Source organism: Glycine soja, chromosome 12 (genome assembly GCF_004193775.1).
Source record: "Glycine soja cultivar W05 chromosome 12, ASM419377v2, whole genome shotgun sequence".
Lineage (NCBI taxonomy): Eukaryota > Viridiplantae > Streptophyta > Magnoliopsida > Fabales > Fabaceae > Glycine > Glycine soja.
The window spans coordinates 776,336-797,959 of NC_041013.1; the positions used below are offsets into that span (position 1 = coordinate 776,336).

The 21,624-nt window shown below is 29.6% G+C and overlaps 1 protein-coding gene across 2 annotated transcripts; it reads left to right on the forward strand.

Moving 5' to 3' along the window:
- The first annotated feature begins 12,733 nt into the window (after positions 1 to 12,733).
- On the forward strand, positions 12,734 to 17,340 carry LOC114378341 (zinc finger CCCH domain-containing protein 53-like). Of its 2 annotated transcripts, none has more exons than XM_028336918.1 (10): positions 12,734 to 13,198; positions 13,489 to 14,646; positions 14,736 to 14,915; positions 15,016 to 15,201; positions 15,301 to 15,398; positions 15,492 to 15,737; positions 15,844 to 16,009; positions 16,173 to 16,391; positions 16,492 to 16,569; positions 16,660 to 17,340. In XM_028336918.1, the coding sequence occupies exons 2-9, from the start codon at positions 13,703 to 13,705 to the stop codon at positions 16,553 to 16,555; spliced, it is 2,103 nt and encodes a 700-aa protein (XP_028192719.1). In that variant the 5' UTR covers positions 12,734 to 13,198; positions 13,489 to 13,702; the 3' UTR covers positions 16,556 to 16,569; positions 16,660 to 17,340. The 2 variants fall into 2 exon arrangements, with proteins under 2 accessions (XP_028192719.1, XP_028192720.1); XM_028336919.1 differs by having other exon boundaries at positions 12,735 to 13,198; positions 15,016 to 15,195.
- The last annotated feature ends 4,284 nt before the right edge of the window (positions 17,341 to 21,624 follow it).

A 21,624-nucleotide genomic window follows, 5' to 3' on the forward strand; every position in this document is an offset into this window, starting at 1 on the left:
TGAGCTGTTGTCGTTGAACTGTCTAGGAGCTAATATTTGGTTCTTCCTTAACCGTAGGATCACATCTAGTTCCTGAATAGGATTGCTTGAAGAAGGATACCTCTGGGAACAGAAAAAAAGTGTAAATACCAACAGACCTTGTGTTGTCGCTTTTGTAGATAATAACTTTTGATTAACAACAAATTATTTTATTGTTAACTTATAAATATTTTTATACTTAATATTATTTGTAAAATATTAATAAATTAGAAAATAAAAGTCTATTTCAATTGAATGGTTAATAATAAAAAATCAATATTGATTCGAATTATAATAATACTAACATTTTTTTTATTAGTAGGAAGTGAATTTATGTACTAGAAAGTTCAATAACTCACGCGCATTATTCAATAAAGTTAGACCAACTTGGTATTATAATACTAACATGAACACTTATTTCATCTGCATAACTTATCTTAATAATTTGGTCATTTAATTTTTAGTTTTTTAAGTACAAAGGTCTAAAATAGTCAATAGTTTGATGTATATATATTATTATTGTACATAGAATATCAAAATTTTAAATAATGTTAAAACTAATTTAAATTTGATATATTAACTAATTTCAAAATAGTTTGAATTATTTTTTAATATGCAAAATTAATTTAAGAAAAATAAATTTTGTTAACATTAGTAAAATTTAATTAATTTCAATCAAGAGCATGGACATCTGTTTGATACATTGATCGTGTATGAAATAACCAAAAAAGTTTGAGTCATTCACTTTGTGGTATTCTAATATCTCACTATCTCAGGCTTGAACGTGCTATAAATCAAGCTCAAGGATATAGGTTCACAAGACAAAGGTTTCTATTTGATAGAAATACAATGTGAAAGATAGTTAAAATAATGCACATAAGCTTTATCTATAATAAAATAAATATAATATAATACCTTTTGTACCTAAATATAAGATACTTTTACATCCAAATTGATTAATTTAGTTAGTATTAATATTAAATTTATTATTATTTGGTATTATTTTTCAAAATTATTCTTAAAATTATTGGAATTCATCATTTTTTTTCACTTAATTACTTTTATTGTAAAGTGATTAAGGGTATTATGGTAAAAATAATAATGAATGCAAAAAAAATTGAAAATAATGTTATTAAAATAAATAAATAATTTTTTTAAAAAAAAAGTCTAAGAAAGTAATATTATTATACTGTTGGTTTAAATGGTGCAAACTCAATTAGTCTTCATCTATCGGCTGCAATCTTTATGCATAAAAAAAAATCAAATTGTATCTTATAAAGGATACTTGTGTGTTATATATGTATAGACTATGGAGTAATGAGTATTGAAGGTGTACGTAAATGAGTAAAAATCATTTTTATTAACTTGTGTGTTATGTATGTATAGACTATGGAGTAATGAGTATTGAGGGTGTATGTAAATGAGATGTAAATTCAAATCTTTTGATTATTAATTTTTAAAAACATTATTTTTTAAAAACAAGCCTATTCTTAATTTTAATTTTTATTTTATTTTACGTTAAAATTTAATAATTAATATGTATTTGCCCCTCTGTTATAAAAGATTCTTTTTCATTTAATATATTTCCTGTATAATATAAAAGCAAAGACACATGTTGCGAATTCTATTAGTAGTTTTTTATTGGTACATGCGAATTGTAATAGTTATAAACGCTGTATTATTTGTACACATTTTTTATAACACTTTTAACAACCCAAAAACTCACATTGGAGTAATATTCTTGGATCATTGAAATTAAAAATCGGAGAAGGAGAAGCTGGGAGAACCTGATCGTAAGTGCTGGAGCCTAGAGGCTGTGACTTACGTTTCTGTTTCCCTAATTTTACAATTTTAGGTTTTTGCTACTTTCCAATGTGGCATTACTGAGTTGATTATGCAACATTTAACGTCGTAATTTATGTTCAGAATCTCATTATTATATACCTGTCCATGTAAATATGTCTAGACAAAAATAAAGTGGGGGGAAGAGAACCACCCAGTTCCCCCTTCAATTTTTTTTTATTAAGAAAAATCATTGGAAGTAAGGCCCAATCTAAACCCAAAGCAAATGCATTAGGTGGTCAAAGTGACAGTGTTTTATCGATGAAAAATATTAGATTCCGGTGCAAACAATATTTTAATAACTAGCTAATGAATTATTAACTTAAATGTGTTTCTAGTCTTTTAAATACAAGGATTTTCTTGTTTTAATCCCCAAATTAAAAATTATTTTTTAGTCTTTTAAATTTATAAAATGTACTTTTAATTTTTTTTCCATATATGTTATTAGTGTATGTCAAACGCAATATATTAAATTTATAATTTGTGGTGACTTTTGATTACTCGGAATCGGATATAGGTGGGTAAAAACTCTCATAAATTATAAATTAAATGTTTCTTGTCGTCTGACACTTATGGAAAAAATGACTAAAAAGCATTTATCAAATTTGAGGAATTAAAAATATCATTCCTTAAATTTAAAGGACTAAGAAAAATAAACTTTAATTTGAAAACTAAAACAACTAAACCCCTAATCTGAAGTACTAAACATTTTTACTTCAAAATTAATTAACTTCTTGAATGGAACTAATTTTTTTTCCTACCCGTAGCAGGTTAACCTTTTATTAGTGGTTGTGGTCAAAAGTAAAGTTCATCTGGACATAAAAATAAAGTGAGTGACTTGGATTAGACACAAGACCGCCCAATAAGCTGTTATTATCCCTCTCAATGATTTGTAATTAAAGAATTGAGACAGATATTAGTATTTTATATTAATATCAATATATTAAGTCATTTGGGAGTTTTAACAGTGATGTTGACACTTATTTTCGTCAAGTATACAAAACACCTATTAATCCATAAATAATTACGTAAGTCAGCCATCAAAATAATATATATATATATATATATATATATTAAAAGTTATAAAAGTTCTCTTAAAAAAAGTTATTATAGATGTAGTTCATTAAATAAATAAAAATATGCTAAAAAGAATGTATTATCATTTATATAATTTATATCTTCAGAGTCTATACTAACAATTTAATTTTTATTTGCTAAAGGTTATTCTTGCGAAGATAATATTAATACTTGATTATTTGTGTCTATTAGTAATTGGGAATTTTTCCTTTAAAAAAAGTAATTGGGATTTTTGTACTGTAAAATTTTATGCAAGTGGTACCATCTCCAATGCAAAATTTTCATTTGGGTTCTTATTTTATTGTAGCATTAGAGAAAAGGGACACGGACTCTACTTGTAAAATAGATATGCATTATAAAAAAAAATATGAGAAGGAAAGAAGGGAGAAAGATTAAAAAATATATATTTAGTTTTAGTATTAGAGTGAGAAATAACACATTTATTAAAAAGGCAGATTGAATAAATATGCAGTTTAAAAAATCAGATATATAGATAAAGATAGAAGATAGTAATTTGAAATGGTTGAAATATTTTTTTTTTCTAATTCAAAAAATACATATCCCACGAAAAGAAGAGAGAATGTTTTGAGAATATTTAATTGAATGAGAAAAAATTATGGATTTCAATATGTAGTATGAGAATAAATCTATGAACAAGAAATGGCTACTGTTTTAAACTAATTAAATTTTATACTTGTATTAAACACAACTCTAACATAATGATGTCATGTATATGAATACTAGGGTTTTTTAATTTATGCGCTGGTATATTAGGAAGTTTGGTGAATAAAACAATACACTTGTTGGCATGTCATTTTTGTTTTATCTTTTGATGCGGGTTGGATTTCCATATCATATTTCTTTTGATGTGTCTGAAAAAGGATATTATATGTAGTCGCAAACGACAGTGCATGTTTTAATTCGAAAATGAGCTGCACTCAACCACATACGCCCCACGGCATCCATCAAATTATGCTTCCTCATTAAGGGATTCCTATATTAAGCTCCTCAACCTTATAAATAACTTTCCTTTTCTATTCAAACTTGTATAATTATATCAAGTTTTTTACTCCGCTTAATTAAGCTCCGATTATTAATGTAATCTGTCTAAATATGTTTATTTATTATGTTAAAATTTTCATGTTTAATTTAAGTTGTTGTGTTTAATTTGTTATATTTATATATTTATATATTTTGATGCGATAGATTTTATCTTACTTTTTTTGTTTCTATCATAAAAAAAAATTCAAATTATTATTTGAGTCTGCACCGGTCCATTTATTGGCGAACTTTTGCCGACTGCATATAAATCTTAAAAAAAAAAATAGTAAATCAGACTTATTCACTTTGTCTAAAACATATAAATTTTGTTTAACTTCGTTTCTTCGTTAAAAGTATATCTAAAAAAAGCTTCATGATGTTGGAATTGAAACAAAAAAGCTTTACGATGTCAGCAAAAACTATAGTTAATAATACACATGAATAAAATATATTTTTTTTATTTTATAAGCATAGTTAATTTGATTTTAAGTTTTTTTAATTGATTTTAATTCTTATATGTTTTCAATTTTAATTTTTTTTTAAAATATTCATATCACCACTTATTAGAATAATACAATATGTATCTAAACATGTTAGTTGTCGCATTATTACTCTATAGTTTAGACCAACATTTAAATACATGTTACATTAGGTCAGAATGACTGATAATACGACATGTTTAGATTGATTTTACATTATTATTAAATGATGATAGAGATCATATAAAAAAAACACGTAAACTAAAATTAATTAACAAGAAAATTGAATTTAATGATATTTTTTATTATTTAAAATAACAGTAATAGAAAAAAATTAAATCAAACGAGCCATTATTTAAGAGTTTTCCTATGCCACCGAACTATTTTATGATACTTAACTGTGAGGAAAAATTTACGCCCAAAAGAAGTAAATAAGAAAAAAAAAGAAGTAATTAATGGCAGTTCACCCTTAAGTTTACCCCAACAATAAGGAAACATCCATTAAAGAGGGCAAGTGCATGTGAACAACAGATCAATACAGAGTATTTGGACAAGGTCCTTTTAGAAAAGAAAAAAGTGCAGTCTTAAGCAAACCTACTTTTTAACTTGTAGTTTTTAGTTTTACTTTTCAGAATGAAGCTAAAGTGGCAATAATCAAAACAATGATATTAGAAAGCGAGGGAGAAATTTTTAATTTATTTTCAGGATTTGAATTTAATTTCTAACTTACGTATTTACAGTGATATGATCACAATATGACCGGAAGGATCCAAGCTGTCACCTTTTCAACACCATTAGCTGTGTAATCAGGAACTGAAAGATATCATGTTAATTTATTTTTGACTTTAGTGCAATATTGGCACTTAGGTTTTTACTTATTCCAAACATAAGAAGCTTGCATTGCCAACATGTTCAGAACGGATCTTCAACTTGTTTAACATGGAGTTAACAGTATATTACAGTTTAGTCATCAATTCTATTTCAACGCTACAGTGAGTTAGTTTGTGATATTTAAACCTTTCTTAATTAATTCCTGTTACAATAATAACAACAATAATATCATTTCTACACTTAAATTCGTCCTTCTATCCCTTGTCCGTATTATTTTTGAGAGAGAAAAAAAAATCAAACGAATCTCACTTTCCTCCTCTTTTTTTCTTACCAAGAAAACATAGGCACACATATGGAAAAATGAATTGTAGATAACCATAACCTTCAGGCTATAATCTCTGCAGTATATTTTAGCATGCAGATATTTAATTTTATTATGTAATAAAATTTAGTTATGCTGTTTAATGCAGTTATATCTGATTATTAGCGTGTTATATATTTATATTTTACGTTAATAATTAAAAATTATGTATATTTAATGGCTTAGATGCTTTGTAGTTGAAATTTCAACTGTAGAGGCTTTTTTTTTATACATAGGAAAACATTGTAGAGGCTTTGATATAGAGTTTATGTGCCATATATATCTGCCACGAATATCACTTTTCATACTCCAATTATATGAGCCGGCTCACTGGTTACAAATTTAAATCTGAAATGCAGAGAATGTCGTTAGTAGATTCCCACTCATTTGGAAAAGTAACAATAGATACACACACCCATATCATCATTTCATCCTACGTAGTTCAATTTAGGATTAAGAAGATAGACAAATTATGATTCCCTGAAATAAAAGTTCAAAAAAGGAAAGAAGAAAATAATAGGAACATTTGAATTTTGCGCAAGTCATTAATGAGCTTAGACCAAAATTTTATAATTACTGCAAGGAAGAAAACAAAGAAAAAAGAAGGCAACACGGGAAAAACAAAGAGAAAAGGGTGCACTATGATTGCACATCTTTAAATGCAGAAACAATTACTAGGAAATAGTACTTATCAAATGGAAGTGTGACTGGGAGTGGTCCCATTCATTTGGAAATAGAAACGATGTGTCTTTATTTGGCATGGGGGAGCAAAACAACATTTTGGCCAAAGTTGGAGACAGCTCACGTGCAAAGGAGCGTGCAAGGCACTTCATACTGTATTAGAGATTGCCCATTGCTATGTCTATGTGTGTTAATGTGGTTTTCTGTGTTCTGTTCTATGCTTTAATTAGCCTGAATTCCTGCACCACTGCCGGGAAACAAACGCTAACCACCCAATAAACAACGCTGTTGTGGTGGTCGTGAGAGACACACATTATCTTTGTCCAACAGTATTATTTTCCTCAGGATTTTTAGTGGAAGAACTTTCCTTTAAATTGTTTTCTCATGTTAAATGTATAATTACTTTAATTATAAGAAGTATTGTTGCTTTTTACTATAATTATACTCCCTTTGCTTTATATTATAAGAAAAAGAAATTCATTTTAATAAATATTTTATTTTGTCTTGTTCAATTTTCTTTAAAAAAAATAGTTGATTTCATTAAATTGTGTTAATCTCACAACAAAGATGTTTTTTGTTCTAATATTCTTCATTAGAATTTTATATTTCTTCCGTTCTTTTTTAATTGTCAAATTGTTGAAGAATTATTATTTCTATTTATTTATTAATTGTAAAATTTAAAATCACATTAATTATTTTTTTATTAATTATGCTCTTAATTGTCTCTTTATCTTTCATTAATTTACGCATGTATTTATAATAAAGTGGAAATAAAAAGGAATAAAATAGGAAATCTCATACCTATTTTTATAAAGTCAACAAAATTTATTGCATTTCTTAGTTTTTACAAAACAACCTTAGAAAATAAATAAAAAGAAAAAAGTAATATCTAGCATAAAATAAAAACTTTGATCCTATTAAATTAAAAATAATTGAAATAGAGACAAGCAATTTTGAGAAAAAGACAAGCAATTTTTATTGTTTTAAATAATAGAGATAGAGAGTATTTAAAATACCATGATTTGAAATACTACAAATAAAATTAATGATGAAAAGAAAAATTAATTAAGAATTTCTTCATTTTGCTCCTATTGTGTTGTGTTGTTTGATTCTTCCGAAATTGAGGGGGTGGGGGGGTTGGGTTTTCCTTTTTAATAATTATTAAATTAGGTGGGTACGTGACCATGTTCTCTCTCATGTTGGTAGATTGGCAATTTGTCCTATGAGATTGAGAGGTCATGATGCTCAAAATATCATTGATTCATTATTATCTTTGCCATTTCATTCTTTCCGCCTATTATTTAAGCTGCTCGGCTAGTCTGCTAGTTTGAATTTCATTCTCTAGCAAAATGGTATTAGGTCATAAACAAATATATATTACATATTATATGAGAAAAATCAAAATTAAAATATTTTAAATTCAAATTAAAATTTCTTTTAACTATATAATCTCCATGAGATCTATAAAATAAAAAATTAAATATCTTAAAAAATTAATTTATGACATCTTAGAATATCTTAAATTTATGATCACCATGATATCTTAAAATATTTTAGAATATCTTAAATTAATCTATTTCATAATTAACTTTTTGTTATAACAATGTAATTAGATATTAATATAAAATTTTTATACTATTTATTAATTTTAATTGAAGTCATAAAAATATTTAAAATTATAGGATCTAGTTTTCGAATCAAATCAAATAAATTTTTTATATGTTAAATTCAATTTCGTATCATATGGTTTTAATTTGATGGTCCATCATGTGTTTTGAATTAAGAATTTATTACACATTTTTTGTTTATATTTACTTCATATTTTCTCTTTTTTTTTTTTCCTCAGTTTTTTGTCCCACCTTTCACTTTTTCCCCATTTTGTATTCCACTCATTTCACTGGTGGAGGCGTGAAAAAAAAAACGTATTTGAAGTTTGAATTACGTCATTTTACTCCTATTTTTAACCTATTAATTATATTTTTAGCAGAAAATACTAATACAGTAATACTGATAGACATGTGCCATATAATAATGTTATTTTGAAGCTTTCACGTTGTCGGCGTAAAAACTGATACTACTATTGTTTTATATATATGCACGTGCCTCTTAATTGATTGTCGCTTCGCTTCTATTAACGAAGTGTTTGGTAGAGGAGTTTGGAGATGAGTTTAAAAAGGTTCAAATCACAGTGTCACTCACATGAAAATAGAAATCACATATAGGATCGCATTAAAACCGGTCCAATACACTTGGTCAATTAACATAATCTATTTTAAGGGTTTTTTTTTTTGAAACAGATTAATCTATTTGAAGTTAAGAAATGAAAAAATATTTAAAGTTGTGACATGAAAACTTAACAGGTTAGAAGGTCTCGTATTTAACCTTTTTACCCCTCAAAATTTTATATTCACTACATGTACTATCTTTTACTTTCTTCTGATTTCTCAACCTTTAAAGTTATAAATTATGTTTGTTTTAAAGTTAAATAGAAATAATTGTAGAAAATAGAAATAGTCCCTCCTTGAGAAAGTGAAAGGATGTGTATTGTTTTGGAATGGTGAGATATAGTGATAGACATGTGTTAAATTGGAATAGGTAGAAGACAAACAAAAATCCGGCTGTGTGGGGACTGGGTATATATTTGTAGCTGAATTCGTGTGTTTGGACTTATTGTGTGTGGCATGATTGAACATGACTTCAAAGAAAATGTGGGAAGCTCTAAAGTGTGCATACTCCCTTTTATACTTTAAAAGTAATTGGGACTTATAGGAGACTGATTATCAATACCCTTATATTTTTCTCTCTTCATGAAAATCTTAACTTTTTCAAGTTTGTCATCACCACCAAGTGGGAACTACCCATTCACTTTCCTCTATAATACACATCACTGACTTATACTTAATGGAAAAATAGATCAAATGCGTACGAACCCCTCGTTATAAAATACAGGACCATTGGTATTTACAAACAAGACACTATAATTTTACTCTCTATTAATATATTTATGTGAAATTAATAGTTTTAAAAATATTCACTATGTTAATTTTATATATTTAACTTTTTAAAAATAGTCTATGATATCCATCTAATTATAATAAGTCACCCGTTCAATAAAATTGATTCAATTGATAAGAGTAAACAACATCATATAAAGATAAGTGAGTTCAAGTTTTATTATCAATGCAGACTTTTTTGATAAATAATTTATAAATACTTCTATAAGGCTTATATTAACTTTAATAAGTCCCTATAACTTAACTCATTTATCAATAAAAGAAGTCACATACAACTTCAAAATAATTTTAATGTTAATTACATGATTTAATCCAATTTTCAATTTGGTCTCATACGTAAAAAAAAAAGAAATCATTTCGGTTCCCATACATGCAAGTGTTATCAAATTGGTTACCATTATCACACTGTTTACAAATTATTAATTTAGTCCATGTGCATGACAATCTTAATTTAATCCTTATATGTGTATTTTTTATTTTGTCATTATACATGCAATGCATGCTTAATTATTAATTGTTATTGAGACCAAATTAAGAATATGTTACATATACAAGTACTAAATTAAGAATGTACTTTGTATATATGATCAAATTAAAGTGTAAATAACGTCGATGAATTAATTTTCAATGTTTGCACATGTAAAGATCAATTTAATAAAACTTTATATACAGAGACTGAATCGATAATTTATAACACATATAGAGTCTAAGTTATGTGTTAAAGTGATTTAAAATTCGACACAACAAAATACTTCTTCTACTCCTTTATATAAGAAACTAATAATTAATTTATCAAGATAAATCAAAGTAATTAAGGTAGTTAAATTAATTAATAATATCATAAATTTAAACTTTATTTCAAAATTAACCATAAAATTAAATTATTTTTAATAGTTATATTTAATGGCATTGTATGTGATATAAGACATAATTATTTCACCAACGAGTGTAACTTATATTACTATTAAGCCAATAAATGTACCCACTAATCTGAGTCTAAACTTTAAAAGTTAAAGATTAAAGACTTGTGAATAAGTGATATATATATATATATATATATATATATATATATATATATATATAAAGATAACTTTAACATAAATTTTAATATCTTTATTATTATTATTTTTAACTTAATTATCTCGATGTTTAATTGTTTGAATATACATATTGATACTGTTGTGGAACTATGATGTATAAACTTAATTCTAGTGATCCCATGTATTTTTGTACTAAACTTTGACACACCTTTTGTCAAGTTTGATATCTTAATAAATTCAATTTTACCTTCTAAAAAAAGCGTTTTTGCCTTTTAAGAAAAAACATTGAATTAATTTTGAAAATGTAATAATCAAAACTTTTTTAATTACATGTATCACATATTAAACACATTTTTTCTATTTGTTGATTATTATCTAGTATTAAAATAACTATTAAATGCTATATTGATAAAGTTTTAAAAAATAATTAAGTTATAAATGAGTTGGACAAGTTAAGTTCAAGCTTAATTTTCTTAATGAGTTAGTTCAAGTAAATTAGGCTCGATCAAATAAATGAGCCTAGTTTGAACAATTAATTATTTTCACAAGTGAAATTCAAACTTTAAGAGTTTAACTAGTTTTCACTCCTAAGTTACATATTTCAAAATACCATAAACCACTCCTTAAATAAGATTAACAAATACTATTGAATTATGTTTATCTCACTATCGTATTATTGTAGAATTGACTTTAATTAAGTATATTTTTTTAAAAAAAATAATTGATACATGAGACGTTTTCAATTGAATCTTATAAAAAAATTAAATCATATTTTTAATTTGAAACTTATAAAAAGAAGTGAATACTTTGTAACATGAAGGTTAGTTCGATATAAAAATTTAGTCAATTAAATAAATATCTAAAATATTATAAAATAATTAAAAATTGGGATAGTAAGCTAAAACAACTCACGAGTTTATAAAACTTTGAATCAAATTAAAATTAAACGTAAATGTTAAAAACTCATCTTACATCATATATTGAGTCATTAACATATATTCATCAAATTCGTATGATTTTAAGGCTCTCTTGAACACACCTTGATCAATAATAAATAATAGATTTAAATATAATTTTTATCTTTTTATTTTCTTAAATTCATAATTTTTATTCTTTCATTTTTAATTAGAATATTTTATCTTCCACTTTTAAAAAATTATGATTTTAGTTATTTTTTTATTATAAAATTTTGTATTTCACTTTAAAAAAATCATGATTTTAATACCGTGAATAATATCAAAGGCTTTTTTTTTTCCATAATTACACCTATTTAATCTAGAATATTCTCAAAATACATTAATTTACTAAAATTTTTTCTCAATTATTGTAGTTTAGGAATTTTTTAATAAACTAGTGTATTTTGAAAATATTTTAGATTAAATAGGTATAATTATGAAAAAAACCTAATATCAAACGTTGACTGTGTATTTTTTAATTATTTTTTTATAATAAATATTAATAAGTATTTTTAGAGTTTTCGTTAAGAATCTAAAAGGCAATAAGTTAACAAGTCCCTATTCTCTAATGCTTAAAATAAAAGTTAAAAGTAAATTTTTATGCTTTTAAAAAAGTTAGATCAACATCTTTTACTGGCATTCTTGATTCGAATGATAATAATTATCGTAGGACAATCTCACATGAGACTGGTTCGAATCTTGCCGGTATAACATTCCAAAATCAGGAAGATCAACATCTTTTCATAGTTAATCGTGATTTAAATCATTTCAAAACTTATATTATTTAGGATAAATTTTTTTCTTTCTATACTTTTTAAATATATAATTTTAGTTTCTTTATTTTTTAATTTAAATATTTTATTTATCACCTTTAAAAAAATTATAATTTTAATTCTCATGACTAATTTTGTTGTTCCTTATTTTTAAAATATTTACGATTTTAATCTTTATAATTAATTTTAAATGTTGATATTGTATACTCCATTAATATTAAGAGACACATGATTATTTATTATTCATATGATAAATACTTTTAAAATTATTTAATCATTGAGCTTAATTTATAAAAAAATGATTTTGTTAAATAATATCATTAGGACATTATTTGTTAATTTTTGTATTATAAAAAATATAAAAATTATAAGGAATATAATTTGATGTATTTAAAAATATATTTTTGATTTCTTAACTAATATTTAAAAATACTAGTTAGTATTTGACTAGAAAATAGACTGAGGACTAGTAGTAGTATTATGGAGACATGAGTTGGGGTTGGGGAGTAGGAGAAAAAATAAAGTGGTGGAGTGGGGCAGGTCAAAAACGACAAAGCAAAATGCAGCGACCATATCCTTGGGGTTCGGGGACGTGTTGTTCACTCTCCAATGGAATTCAGAGAGAGCCTCCGTTGGAGCGTGAACACCAAACTCATGTGCTCGGGAAAGCAATCAAAGCTCAGAAAATACTACTAATAGAGAGCAGTGTCAGTGAACCTGTTGTTATTGTTCTACTAGTACTATTTTATTTGAAGCCACAAGCACACAACACTACTAGTATTACCTCACGCACGCTCTCTCCCCCTTCAAAGAGGGAAGGGTCTACATAGAGCAAGTGGGAGGAGAGACAAGACAATAGAGAGAGATCAAAGGGCAAAATGATAAATACTTGAACTCTCAACTTCACTGCCCACTCTTGCCCAGAACCCCATAAAACATACATAAGGGGCACTGAGGCAATTGATGCTTTGCCTTTTCTATTTTCTAGTAACTTTGACTCACTACCATTGTGTTTCTGCTTGAGGAGATCACTGTCTTCAACCACAGTAACCAAGCCAAGAGACACACTTTATCTTCCTTCATGGGTAAGCCCCTCATCTTTTCCTCAGATTTTAATTTGGATAAAAGAATGGACCTGCTTATTAAGAAAAAAAATGAGTTTTTTTTTTTTTTTTTTGCTTGTAAGTTTCTCCTTCCGTTGTTTCTGCAACCTTTGCACTGCACTCTTTACTTTTTTATCCAACCGCCCTCTTATTTCCCACTCCCTTTTATCAAAGGTACTAACTTTTGGCATCCTCCTCCACACGGGAATACTCCTTTCCTTTTAACGCTCAACTTTCTTACCCTTTTCTTCTCCTTTGTGCTTTGCTTGCAGGAATATGAGAATGAAACTCACTGTGCCACCACTCATATCAACTTGGTGGTAGGTAGGGCTTGTGTGTGGTTCAGAAAGAAGCTTTACTTGTAAAAAAAGGAGTGAGAAAGGTGGCCACTAGAGAATAGAGAGAGAAAGAGCCACCCGACTTGAAAAAAAAAATACAATTGTTTTTTAGGGATAATAATCATGTAGCAATCTCTTTTGTTCACACATGGATAGTTACGAAGCTACAAGAATTGTGTTTTCAAGGATCCAAAACTTGGATGCTGAAAATGCTTCCAAAATCATGGGTTTACTTCTGCTTCAGGACCATGGTGAGAAAGAAATGATTAGATTAGCATTTGGTCCAGAAGCACTTGTTCACTCTGTGATTCTCAAAGCCCGCAAGGACTTGGGTTTACCTTCGAACTCTCCGCCCACACCCTCCACTCCTCCCTCTCCTTCACCCTTCATTTCTAGGCAAAACTCAAACACTTCTTCAAGACTCAGTGTCAGTGGTATCAACCTCCCTCCTCCTCTCACTATCCCAAACCCTTCTGCTTCATGGCCTACTATGTCTGAGCTTCAAACCGATTTGGTTGCTGGCTCTTCTACTTCTTTATCTTCCTTACCCTTCTATGCTAACGGAGGCTCGGATCCAATTGATGAGTTCCAACTTCAAGACCAGCTTTCTTTCCTGAATGATGGTTCTAATACTAGCATTTCTCACAAGAACAACCCAGATTTGTTTTACCCGACTTACTCAGACTTTTCTTCAAGTCCTACTACTGCTGCTGACCCTACCCTTTTTCCTTCCTATGGTTGGGGAGGGTCTCTTCATCGTAGGAGTTGTTCAGTCAATGATGCTTGTTTGGGCACTGAGGACCCTAATTCTGGGTTGGGATGGAAGCCTTGTCTTTACTTTGCTAGAGGGTACTGTAAAAATGGGACTAGTTGCAGGTTCCTTCATGGTGGACTTGGAGATGCTGATGCTGCAATGGTTGGCTCTCCTAGCAAGATTGAGATGATGGAGCAGTGCCATGAGCTCTTACGATCCAAATCTGCTCAACAACAAAGATTGGCTGCTGCTTCTCAGCTCATGTCCTCTTCCACTTTTCCATACTCCCCTAAGTGCATGAATTTCCTGTTGCAGCAGCAACAGAATGATACCCAAAGGTACCCCTTTGCAATCAAGTGTTTTGGTTACTGTTGTCTTTATAATAGTTGGGGTGCAGAATTTTAATCATGGTTGATAATAATTGCAGAGCGGCAGCTGCAGCTCTGATGATGAGTGAGGATTTGCATAAATTTGGACGATCCAGGCTTGAAAGAAATGATTTTTCTTTGAACAGTCCTGGCATGGTAAACCCAGCTTCCAGGCAGATCTACTTGACTTTCCCAGCAGATAGCACTTTCAGGGAGGAAGATGTTTCAAATTACTTCAGGTTATTATTGTTTAGGTTTAACTTTGTTAACTGGGGTCAGTGTGCATAGTTGGTCAATGGCAGAAATATTAACTTATAGTTTTTATTTCTGTTGTTGAAGCATATATGGTCCAGTCCAAGACGTGAGGATCCCATACCAGCAGAAGCGAATGTTTGGTTTTGTTACCTTTGTTTATCCAGAGACCGTGAAGCTTATTCTATCTAAAGGAAACCCTCATTTTGTGTGTGATGCACGAGTGCTTGTTAAGCCTTACAAGGAGAAGGGCAAAGTCCCAGACAAGTACAGGCACCCCCTCTTTCTACTCTTATGTTATCTTTTTTTTGTTTTTGTTATTCCCTTGAGTTTGTTTTGAATGTGCTCACTATTGTTTCTTGTGATTTGCAGGAAGCTGCAGCAGCAGCAGGTAGATAGAGGAGATTTTTCACCATGTGGTACTCCTACTGGATTAGATGCCAGAGACCACCAATTTGATCTTCAACTTGGTAGTTGAACCTTCCATTTTGTTGTCTTTTCAGATTGTGTTGGTGAAACCTACTCTACTTAACACGTGTACTGTCTTAATTGTATGGTTTTAGGAGGCAGAATGTTCTACAATACTCAAGACATGCTGTGGAGGAGGAAGCTGGAGGAGCAGGCTGATTTGCAGCAAGCTCTTGAGCTACAAAGTAGGAGGCTAATGGGTCTGCAACTTCTTGACATCAAGAAGCATCACCAGCGTGCACTCTGCACTGGAAGCCCAATTCCTTCCCCCACCCATTCTCCTAACATGTTCAACCAAAATCTTGTTCCTTCTTTTCACATCACTTCAGAGGCCCCAAAGGGTATTTCTCTCTCATACATTTTAAAATGCAGCTGCTCTTGGATTGAACTTGGTGCATTTCTTGGGAATGGAATGGATTGGTTTTGATTTATGCTATTTGATTCCAGAGAGTGGTTCAACTTCTGCTCCAGCTGGTACTGCGTCAGTTTCTACTGGTCAACAGTCAGTCAACATTTCTGTTGGCAAGGAAGTGATGGTCAATGGCGAGGATGGATATGATGAAGGCAATGGCAGGCAGAGCTCTAGTCATGACGATTGTGATTTGCAAGAATGGTATAAAAATTGTTCTCATTTAGAATACAGGGCACCAGAATAGTAAAACACCTTTTTACACCAAAAAATTCCTTTTTCAGTACTTGCCGATAAAAAAATTGTGCATTTATTCAGCTTTTCCCATTTTCCCATATTTAATTGTCAGTATTTTAAATGCATGCAGTTTAGAGCATAATCTCCCTGATAGCCCTTTTGCTTCCCCAACAAAAGCTACTGGTCCTGGAGGCTTCATGGCTCCCTTCTCCAATGGACCTAATGAGGCCATTGATGCAGATGCCTCGGCTGCATCTGCCAACTCCAAATTTGGCACTGGCACATTACTTCCTGCAGCATCGGCTCTTGACATGGGAACTTTCAAATCCTTTAACTGCCAAATACCAAGGTACTGGCGTGTTACATCCCATTTTAGCCAATTAGTCTTCTTTCCCCATGCCATGAGTTTTAGTGTCCATAATTTTTTGATGATCTGGGTTTGGATTTAGGTTCTCTTCTGGTCATGGAACTATTGGGATGTTTGCTGGCACCGGTGGACCGATTGGCATTTAGTTTCCCAAGTTCAGGTAAAAAGCCAATTTGGAAGTTTATGTTGATGAGGCTCTGTTGCATGTTGTCTTGAATGTCGGTTTGATTTTTTTGTGCAACATTTACAGGAAGTGAAAGATGACTAAACAAATCTGTTGAGAATCACCACCACCACCACCATGACGGCCATCACCATCAATCACCAATACTATACTATTTACTACCATACAAAATGCATACGGAAAAAGAAGTTTAGTAAAGGAAGTGGGGCAGGCATTCCCCCTTCTTTTGTTAGCATTATTATTGTTGTACCATTTTCCTTCTTCTCATATCTGTAGTAGCTGAATGAACCACAGGTTAAAATAACACACAAAGAATCACCCGAGTTAATGTGTAGTAGGAACACTCCCAGGCACTGTAATTTCATTTCCTACCCTTGGATATGTAGTAGTGTAGATTCTTAGTCCTTTATTGTTACAGATATAATTTGAAGTCATTGTACAGCTGGAGCATTACCCAGAGAAAGCATGCACAGATGAAGTGGTATAATCGTAATTGCAGAGTTGTATAACTACAAGGCTGTTTCAAATTCCCCCGTGATGGATAACTTGAGTTTGAAGGCCAGAAGTGAGGAGGGTAGTGTATAATTGTTAATCTTAGCTGGATTAAAGTTCAAAGTGAAGATTTTTAGCTTGGATGTTATGTTTGTAGTTCTACTTAGTTGTTATACACAGTTTATCAACCCAGACAGAAAAGAGAAACAAGAATCAAAAGTGAGTTTTTAGACTAATTGGTCTATTTGCCTCTTCTCTCCTGTGTACCTTTTGGTTTTAAAGGATAAATTGTCTCATTGTTCCTGCAATTATTTTTTCTTTCCCTTTCAAATTGTAAATTTGTGGGGTCTGTCTTTTTTTTGCTATTATTGGGGAGGAAAGAAAGGGGGTCCACAAGGCACACCATCACATGGGGTTTGCTGACACTGCAAGTGGGCCAGACATATTTATATAATGCCAGGTTGTGTATTGGTCCTACCCACCACCACCAGCACCTACCCATGTGAGTGATGCCACTTTTATCTTTCATATCATATCTACCCTTTAGTTTCTCTTGCATGACAGGAAAGGACATGCATAGATCTAAAAGTAGGGTTGATGCCCACACGTATGACTAAAGTGGCCGAATCTTTTGGGTTCTGTGGCCTTATGAATGTGTGAGACGGGCCGTGCGAGTTACTGTGCTATATGCTTTTTTTAACTTGCAAGAGCCTCTAGGTGTTTGTGAAAACTATATATGTTAAGCTCGATGTTGAAGTGTGGGTGAGAAAAAAGTTTGAAAACCAGATTGGCAACTCGTGATTAAGCACAATGCTCATTGTTGGTTGGTTAGTTTTGACACGTTAGTTATTTAGTTGCCTACTGGAACAAGTGACAACCGGATTTATGTATTTATATTGAGTTTAATGATTATGTATTAATAATGTAAAATAATTTTATACTGTTAATTTGTCATCTAATAATAAATTATCATTTAAATTATTATATATGACTGTAAAATTATTTATATTGACAGTATACAATTTTTTCCCTTATTTTTATCCAAATAAATCTAAAATATTAGTATTATCCCACGAGTTGTAGCCCTGATGTACACCATGGAAGTAGGGTTTTTTTTGGATCTAAATGCAAGACCCGAGATTTGCAGATCTGATCGAGCTGTTGTATTGGTGAGGTATTTGTGAGGTTTGTCATCTCTGAATTCCACTGTTGAGTGATTCCAAGTCATGTCTTTGTTATCACCTGTGAATGCGAGTGTCAATGCCTAATGGTTGACACTGGATAGTGGGGATCAAGAGGACATTGATGTTTTCGCTTTTCAGTGGGTTTATTACATTTTACTGCATATAATTTTAATGTCTTAAATTGGTTGTAGTTTGGCAGAACCTTATATTTTGATATGATAGAACCAATTCATGGGAAAACAATCTCCATATATTTCCTATTTTGCATCTGTTCCTCTGAACGTTTTTTTAAAAATCTTTTTCCGTGCAATGTTTTTTCTTACCGGTGCATACTTTAATAATGCATACGCGTGCACCATTAGTCTGTCATTATAGAAGTAATCTTTATGACACTGACATTTGAGTATGATTATGATGCATGGGAACTAATTACCGTCTTCAATTTCAATTCCAACATGATAGTATCAAATGCTTCATTAATATTTTAAGTCTAAATTAAATTAATCTTCACCTGTCACAGTTCAGCAGAACTTGCATTTTAAATAGACAAATTAATTTAGCTGATGAATGAGATGAGACCCACGAGCAGATTGAATACAGTATGTGAACTTATGTGGGAACAAAATACAAAAGAACAATACAGGTTGTTGTAGTAGTTAATATCCCTAGAATGTCAAAGCCCAAGTTGAACCCTTGATTAACACTCTACTTCTATCAATTTGATATCTTGCTCTCACGGTTTTAGCCAACCAATATGGAACAACACGAATTGTTGACACGACTTCATTAAGCAATCATGCCAGATTGTTTCCACTTACATCGAGTATATTGAGAGATATGGTTCCCGGATACTGAATTTGTAACATGCACCAAGTATTCATTACTCAACTAGTGCAAGGATGGCTCCAATGTTTAAGATAGTAACACCAAAATCCAATGTTCATAAATAATGATCTTGTCAAGTCAGAAAAAAATGGGCCAGAATTCGTTCGGAACGCACAGTGTAGTTAATTATTTCAAGTGGAAGCAGTGTAAGGTGGGGAGCACTAACTGATTGCAGAAAAGTTAAATGTTTTCTTTTTGGCAGGCTCCATACCGTGACTGCAACTGCAACCATTCAACATGCTTGGTTGAATTGTACAGTTATGATTAAATGGCTTAATAAGCGATAAATGTAATGGTTACTTACTGTATATGCAAGTTGTAACATTTTACTAGCCAGGACCAGTAAAACTGAGAAAAAAAATATCACTAGTGATAAACAACTGATTTATACTTTGAGGGCTGCTAGCTAGAACTAGTCAACTAGAATATATATAATTATTATATTAAATAATTTAAACTTTATTATTGTTTTCATAGATATAAACATTGAATGTAATTCTCGAAATGAAATAAAAACATATATAGCAAAAAAAAGTTAAGAGTCGCAGTGAAAATAATTTATTTAAATAAGTAAACTGTGAAACGTGGCTAAAAAGTTTGGCTTATTGAAGACATGGTTAATAAATATATTTAAAAGGTAATTCAAGTTATAAATAGTTAAAGTGAAAATGTAAAAAATTAAGAGTATATTTAAATTAAAATAACTTTTAACATTTCGTATAATATTTATAAAACAAGTAAATTTAATTTATTATAGTTTTATATTTTAAAATTTTCTAAGGACTATATTATTAATTTTGGATTTTATTTATTTACCTTGTAAGATATGGTTTAAAAAAAGTAAATTGTTAATTATAGTTGACTCAAAATTTAGACTTATTAAAAAATGCATTTGCTAAATTTACAAATTGTAACCAACTATAAGTCACCGGTACTCTTGATCCACCGTTTGATTTTTACAAGTATACATCTACGTCTGTAACAACATTTCCTCATTGATGGAGACATTTTCACTATCTCCATGCTATATGACTTTAAATTAAGTGTTGCAAAATTAATAAATAATTTATGATTTAATGACTGTGACCCTATATGAATATTCATTAGCCTCTATATTTATAACTTCTTCACTTGTTACGTTGTATATACATTTAAGTTTGTTATGCATATATGATATTAGATGCATGTACTAACTCTCAAATTTTATGTCTGAAATTAGAAACCCTTTAAGAGTTGATAAGTGATACTTCAGACATGAAATTTAAGAAAGTGATACTTCAGACATGAAATTTAAGAAAGTAATCCTCCATATATTATAAATAATTATAAGTAGTCTTTAAATATTAGTAAAATCTACCAATTTAGGAAGTAAATTGATAGGTACTATTCAATACTTGAAGGAGTATTTATATAATTTTATTAAACATATGAGCCGGAATTTAATCTTTATTGTGTGTACGAAAAAATATATTAAGAGAAGTTAACTCTTTAGTTTTTGGCAAAAAATATACCTTGAACTAAAAAAAAAAAATGTATCATTGCTCTGTCTACTAAACATGTTAGAAGCCAAACTATCAGCTAGAAAATTGACTTTTCTATGTACATGAGTTAACATGACAGACCAATGCTTTCCGATGTGTTCTCTAGCCATCTGAATAAGGGAACTCATGAGATGGCTTTAGGTCTAGTTGGCTTCAACAAAAAATCAATTCAGACACCTTTGAGTCAATCTCAACCCAAACGTTGGAGTATCCACAGCCCCAATCTTTTTATGATTTAGTTTATAGCACACTTCAACTCAAGCTTGTTCCATTCTCCTTAAATTCATATTTCTTGTTAGTTTCTTTTAGGATTAATGTCAAATCCGCTTGATAAAAAACTATAACTGAATGAATGGCAAACGTAACATTTCTAATTCATTTCATCAATAATTATGAGTATGTTTGTATATAAGTTGCAACGGATTTTCTCTCATTCCAATGCATAAAATGCAAAAGTAACAAAATTATTATTTTTGCATTTTATGCATTGGAAAAATAGAAATTAAGTTGATAAAGTCTCCACAAACACATGCTATATTTTGGAGTTTTCTTTTCATTCTAAGCTTTCCATGTTGTTGCATTTGTCAAAAGCTAAGAGATATTTGGTTTAAGAAAATATTTTTATTTACTTTTCGAAAACAAAAAATGAAACAAGAAAATAATAATAATTTTATAACTATTTCTATAAACTTTTAAAAATACGAAGCAAAGTAAAAATAATGTGTCACTTTTGTAATTAAAAGTGAAAATAAAAAATATTTTTTTCTAACCAAACAATTCTTAAATATTAATAAGTGTGCTACGAGATGAACTTGATAAAAAGAAGAAAAAACCATTACCATATAAACGATGAACAAAAAGGACTTTTGAAATATTGAAATCTGAAAAAAAAGAAGAAGAAAAGAATGACAAGCCTTAAAAAGGATAAA

Bases quoted from the DNA above. Each gene is read 5' to 3' on its own strand.
- LOC114378341 (XM_028336918.1), top strand. From the start codon at position 13,703: ATGGATAGTTACGAAGCTACAAGAATTGTGTTTTCAAGGATCCAAAAC. The intron at 15,202-15,300 runs GCACCCCCTCTT...TGTGATTTGCAG, and splicing joins AAAGTCCCAGACAAGTACAG to GAAGCTGCAGCAGCAGCAGG. The intron at 15,399-15,491 runs GTAGTTGAACCT...GTATGGTTTTAG, and splicing joins CCAATTTGATCTTCAACTTG to GAGGCAGAATGTTCTACAAT.